Raw genomic sequence first — 6,883 nt, 5'->3', positions numbered from 1 at the left:
CTTCAATTTTACTGCTGAACTCAGTTTATATCTATCCTAGGGGTAAAAAGACCATTATACCCCTAGGTCAATTAAAGGTTTCTAAAGGCTCCCAAGGGCATATTTTTCATTTCCAACCTATCTCGTTAATCATAATTAACGATCTCCAATTCTCGCTATTCTCGATAATTCCAAACACCAATAATTCATATCCCGTTACCCTTTAACTCCCGGTAACGCTCTAATCATTAAAACCACCCCGAGACTCATCCCGAGCCTCGAACTTAAACCTGTTATGACTAGACCGCTAATTAATGTACCATGGTCATCTCATACCGAATGGCTCGAACAAACCCACATTATAATGTGGTCTCAACAACATATCATTGACATGCATACTATTATACAATTATACCCTCAACGGGCCAAATTACCATCACACCCCTGAAATTTTAAATGTGGACCCACATGCATGCATTTAACATCATATTATAATATAATTTTCATAAACATGCATATTGTCAACTAATGGCATAATTAAACAAGTATGGCCCTCCCGACCTACTATTCCCGCCATTAAACCATATCGGAGATTTCAGGGCATTACAATAATAATACAATTCTTATTTAGGAAAATAACATTTTGGCCTCTGTGTTTCTTCCGAATACGCGATCGGTCCTTGTGTTTTGTTAAATAATAATTCGGATCCTGTGTTTTACAAAATGGATCAAAATAGTACCATAGACCTTGTAGGAATTTTACCAAACTGTCCTACCCCAGTCCACTAAACAGAGTTAGTCAACCAAGATCAAAATAGACCTTTATTTTCCACACATGTGTGTGATTCACAAAGCACCACATGTCTACACAAACTATAGACAAAATGCCCTAAACAAAAGCTAACAAAGTTTATTTCCTTTCCAGAAAGATGAGCTGTATTCGAAAACCTCTTTGCAACAAAGCTTTGTTAGGAAAAAACCAAAAAAAGGGATTTGAGAGATGTAATTTACACAAACATGCAACACAAATTAAGAGGGTAAAGAAAAACACAGAGATTTTGGAGGTTCGCCCCAAAAATGGTCTACTTCCTCGTCGAGCTCGCCTCAGTAATGCAACTCAGCCTTTTCATTCAACATTCATGCTATTGGGTACAACAAAGGGAGGCTCCGAGTCACAGAACACTGACTGGTAAGCCTCAAAAACCTATCTTGCTCTCTGTTTTGTTCACTCTTATCTTAATTTTCTAACTAATACTCTCTCTCTTTTTCTTTCTGTACAAAAATCCTGACGAGGAAAAAACACACTCTCTGACTTGGGGATTCTTGGAGCTTAATCTTAGATCTTGAAGAAGGCTCTCACTTGTGTTTGATAAACTTCCCCTTTTCCTTTTATACTAGTTGATGTTCCGAGTGTTTGAAATATGTTGCAAACTGTATTTTGTTGAGATCTTGATAGATTAGTTCTGTATGACTGGTTTTTCTGTTGTAATCTTGCTGAGTTGTACAAATTATTTTGACAGAGCTGTTTTATAAGGGAATTTAAAATATTTTCAATTATAAGATTAATTATTGGGTTGTTAGCGATGCAATGTGTTCAGAGAAGCGGAGAAAGTGGTCGAGAAGCTGATAATGAAATATTATATTTGATCAATTTTGTAAAACACAAGATCTGAATTGTCATTTAACAAAATACATAGACCGATTGCTTATTCGAAAAAATATAAGACCAAATTAGTATTTTCTCTTTTTGTTTTGAATCTTCCAAATCATTTGGCAAGAGGTTTGAATCATTTCTTTTTTCTGATGCTTTGATAAAAATATTTATTTTTTTGGTTGAAAAATAAGAGGTAAAACTAATAAATATTTGCTTTAATTCATTTTTGGAGTTGAATACCTAATTTTAAAAAAAGAAATTAATCGAATAAATTGGAGATCAAAAGAAAGAAAAGGCAAGTCTCTGTTATTAAATATTTTTCTATGTAATCATGAAACTAATGGTAGTCAATATATGAACTTTGATTTTTGGAAATCTGAAAAATTTAGTCATATGGAATGTTCGATCATTCATAATTGCTTTTCAAATATGAAGTTTGATTTTTAGAAAAATCAAAATATAGACACGTTTTCATGTTCTAATAATGTGCTCTTTCATTATTAATTGCTATTCAAGTATATAAAATCTGATTTTAATAATACTAAAATTTAAGTCATCTTCATACTTGAAACATTTAATTAAAGCAGAGTTAATAATTTATCCAGGTTTAGTTTTTTTTTTTAAATCAATTTGCAAGATTGGTATTTTTTTCTGTTTCTTTTTTAGAGGTTCAAATTCATTGGCGGCCACCTTTTATTTTTTTTATTATATTTATACAAATGTTTGGTTTTCTTTTCTAATAAACTAGTGGGTTTGTTTATCTGAAATATTTTTCTTTAATTATTATATTATGAAAAATCTTAGCTACCATCAATTAGGTTTTTAAAATAATATATTTGAAGTAGCTATCAAGAAAATTATAAAATAAAAATCCATCTCTTTATAACTTTTTAATTTTTACCAAGTCACCATCTAGAATTAAGTTAGCAGCCCTCAAATCTCAGGTTGTAAAATAATCACTCAGACGTTTTTTTTCTTCTTATTTTTTATTATTATTATTATTAATTGAATACTGTCAAAGTCATCTAGTTATTATTTGTCATGGGGTAAATATACATACAATATTTATATTAATATATTATAGTTGCGTTTTAAAAGTCTCAAAATAATATAATGAAAAAAATGACTTAAAAAAAAATACTCACATCAAATTGCAATAAGCTTGATACATAGAAAATTGCAATAACTATGAGGCACCATATGGGGCATGAGGTGATTTTTTTTATAAAAACAAAAGTTCAATTATTTAATTATTTTTAAATTTTAAATTATAAATTGTAAATAGATGATGCCATATGGTGCTTTACAGCAATATACTCAATAAATAAAGATAATTATATATTTGTCTCTCCACCCATTCTTGATAATTAATAATTTATAAATATATATATTTATACAGATTCACATAAATATCATTATATAATTATAACAAATTATATTTTTTAATTCATCATCCTTCAATACATTTAATATAAAAATTACATCATCAATAAAAAAAAATTACTAGATAAAAAAATATATATTTCTTTGTATGTAATTATTATTACTTTAGTTTAAATTACACAATAAAATTAATAAATAATAAAGGGGTGAAAACTAATTTTTATATATATATTTTTGTAATAAAAGGGCGATTTGTACTTAAAAACTGTGTATTCGACGGTTTTTTTTATGTTTGTATTAGTAAGAATAAAATTGGTAAAAAATAATTTTTTAAAATATTGATTTGCAAAGATTATGAGATGGATATATTTTTTTTAACTTAGTCATATTGTCAAAAATACTCTTTCAGAAAATTTTAGTTTGCTAAATATTTTTTCTCTAGTTCATTAGGCAATTGAGCTGAGACAACAAATAAATATTTATAAAGTGTACATAATATAAAGTAAATTCAATTTTAGTTAAAGTTGTATTGTCCGAAAAAAAATATATGTTTATATTGTACATTCAACTATATGATAATGTCAAATTTTTAAATATTATGATAAATGCTGAAGTTAAACATAATAACATAATAAATAAACAAATAATTTCCCATTGTTTATGTCACATATCTAGTTTGGCATTGTCATGAGAATTTTAATATACTTGTATACACATCTTGTATTATTATACTTCTACAAAATTTGTTTGCCTAATACACCCTTGAATTAAGATAACATATTGGCATTGCCCTTACAAGTTCTTAAAACTAATATAAAGGAAGAAACAAAATGTTGAATACATTGATATTTTTTTTTTTATTATTATTATAGAAATAGTACTCTACAATATGTAATAGTATACATTGATCACATCCTCCAATAATTTCAGAGCAAGAAGAACTAAGTGCACAAGAAAAAACCCTTTTCATAATCTGTCCCCATATCGTTCTACCAAAACTAAAATGCCTCACCAAACAAAACAAAAAGTCCTAAAAAATATGTCACCTCAGATGATCACCAATAAAGGGTATGGAATCATCAAAGTTCAACATGAATCATTTGACAATATGATCCTTCAAATAGCACCATATATAGTTATATAAATAAATATATATATATATACATTACTTAAAAAAAGGTAATTGATTAAGAAATAACACAAGCGTTTGGATTTTCTTCTGCACTTTGGACACAGTAGTATTGGGTCATGTGAGGATTGTAGGCTTTGTATGCATTGATAAGGTCTTCAATCTGTTCTTTCTCAGATTTAGGCTTTTTATCATCTGGTTTTTTGGGCTCTTCTTTCTTCTCTTCTTTCTTCTCATCTTTCTTTTCTTCCTTAGCTGGTCCCACTGATACAATCTCTGTGAACCAAGTTTTTCTCAATTTGCTCACCACTTGAACTGGGTCTACATCACCTATTACTGTCAATTTCTTTTCTTTCATGTCCATAGAAATGGAATCAAGGCCTGCACATTAAAATTTGTACCACAACATGACAAGTTATAATAAGTACATACATACATACACCAATAACACCATCATAGAAGAACATGATTATGTACTTGTTTTTTTCCCCAAAGTTAATACTTGAATTATTATTGCAGTTAAACCAGTTTTGGTTTGGTTTAGTTGTTACCTGAAAGACTTGAGACCTTTTTGAGAGCTTTCTGCTTAGCTTTATCATCATGCAAATCCAATTTCACTATAACTTTCTGCAAGAAAAAAAGGATAAAAGAAATTAATTAATATTTCATCACTAATAAAACAGGCTCATAAGTACTGTAGCAGAGTCAATTCACTACTACTAATAATAAAGATATTAAAAACAAAAAAACAGAGAGAAGTGAACTGATATAACCAAGAAAAGATTATAAACACCCTCATCACTAGATTAAAACCCAATTCATATTTTAAAAATCTGATGATAACCCATGAAAGAAACATAATAGTAAAATACAGAAGAGGCAAAGCTGAGGAAAATTCATTTGTAATAAGATATTATTAGAGAGGCTTAAGAGAATGGTTTGAGTGAGGGAAAGTTCACCTTCATTTCACTGGGATTTTGATAAGGACTTGATTAGAGAAAGAAATATGATACCAATTCAAAGATTGTTTAAAATGAAATTTGGAAGAAGATAGCTTATAATGGACTGGAGAAGAAAGAAGAAGAAGAGGAAGATGAGGATGAGGAGGAAGGCTCTGGGAAAGAGAGGGAAAATAGAGACTTTTCCTTGTTGTGAGAAGAACTGAATGACAAAAGAGAACCAAATTTTGACATATATAAAAGGCCAATTAATTCAAGTCAAACAAAGGAAAGAAAATGTTTATTGAAATTATTAATTGAGTTTTAGTCTCTCATAAAACAAGCAACCGATCTTCATCAAGCCTCGTGCCTATGCCTATGTCTAGACAAAGTCAAAACTTGTTTTTTGGGCTTTCTTGTATTGTACTTTTAAGGCAAATAAAAATAATAATTGAGGATTTTTGGAGAAATACAAGGGTAAAATTTGGTGAAATGTACAAGCTCTATAAGCATGGATATTGGAGTGACAAAATGGATGTATTGATTGATTGATTGATATTAGAGGGTGAGGATGTTACCTTTAATGTGCCATGTTTATAGTATTTAGAATTAGATTGGTTGATGTCACCTAATTGCTATTAGTTACATAAACTATTATTGCTATTATTGATCATAAATAATTAGTACATTATTTTACTTAATAGAGATTAGAGTATAATCCATCATTATCTGAAATTGATAGGTGGGGGGGTTTCATTTTGTTATGCTTATGATCTCATCTAATTACTATAGTTTATTGTGATTATAGAATGGTTTCTATAATTGTCTTTTATGTCTAGAGCATCTCGTGAAGTTTCAGTTTAGAAGAACAATATTATATATTGTGTAACGATTAAAAGGTTTTATTTATTTAAATGTTTTTTTTTTTAATTTCCAGGAGAACTATATCACTACAAGTAGTGTCTCTATTGTTCTCCAAAAAAAAATTATATTATTTTACTACCCACTTACTTGTTTCAATACCATCTTACAACTCTCTCATTTAATTAATTCCAATACACTATCTTGCATTTTACAAATCTTTGTAAAAACATACATTAATTGAGTATAATTGTGGTTTTTCAATGTGATTAAAATATCCATACTTTAATTACTTACTAAATCTAGAATTTATCAAATTTTAGGTCCATTTATTTTTTTAATACTAGTTTGAAGCTTCAACTTCAAATAATTACAAATAAGATCAATTATTTTATAAATTTATATGACCTATACTCTCAGCTTATCAGTTTAGTCTTTTTCTTCTCACTTTTTCTTTTTCTATTCCTACAAACTCAGTCAGTTACAGAAGACTAATAATGAAGATCCAAACTAATTTTGAGTTTATTGTTTACAAAATTTGAATCGAGGGTATCATTTTTGTAATGTCCTGAAATCTCTAATGAGGTTTAATAGTTGGATTAGTAGGCCGGGAGGGCCATAATTGATTTATTATGCTATTAAATGATTACGTACATATTTATGTGAATTATATTATAATATGATGTTAAATGTATGCATGTGGATCCATATTTAATTATAGGGGCATTTTGGTAATTTGGCCCATTGAGGGCGTAATTGTGTGTTTTCATGCATGTTGATGAACTATTGTTGAGGCCACATAATAATGTTGACTTGTTCGAGCCATTCGGCAGGAGACGATCTTTGAGTAACAAGTTGGCGGTTTGGTCATAAAAGGCTTAAGTTCGGGGCTCGGGGTGAGTCTTGGGGTGATTTGATGACTAGAGTATTACCGGGAAT

At 29.0% G+C, this 6,883-nt stretch overlaps 1 protein-coding gene across 1 annotated transcript; it reads right to left on the bottom strand.

Annotated features, from left to right (window-relative positions):
• Window positions 1-3,847: 3,847 nt before the first annotated feature.
• On the bottom strand, window positions 3,848-5,326 carry LOC133778493 (heavy metal-associated isoprenylated plant protein 39-like). The gene is made up of 3 exons (XM_062218438.1): window positions 5,105-5,326; window positions 4,697-4,772; window positions 3,848-4,526 (listed from the first exon to the last, which is right to left on the bottom strand). The coding sequence occupies exons 1-3, from the start codon at window positions 5,108-5,110 to the stop codon at window positions 4,204-4,206; spliced, it is 405 nt and encodes a 134-aa protein (XP_062074422.1). The 5' UTR covers window positions 5,111-5,326; the 3' UTR covers window positions 3,848-4,203.
• Between the last annotated feature and the right edge of the window lie 1,557 nt (window positions 5,327-6,883).

This window comes from Humulus lupulus, chromosome 5 (genome assembly GCF_963169125.1).
Source record: "Humulus lupulus chromosome 5, drHumLupu1.1, whole genome shotgun sequence".
NCBI classification, from domain to species: Eukaryota; Viridiplantae; Streptophyta; class Magnoliopsida; order Rosales; family Cannabaceae; genus Humulus; species Humulus lupulus.
Note: the sequence above shows the minus strand (reverse complement) of the source record. Positions and strands in the feature narration are given on the sequence as shown.

Excerpts from the sequence above, each read along its gene's own strand:
- LOC133778493 (XM_062218438.1), bottom strand. Across the intron at positions 4,527-4,696 it reads AAAGGTCTCAAGTCTTTCAG|GCCTTGATTCCATTTCTATG; the intron begins GTAACAACTAAA and ends TTTAATGTGCAG.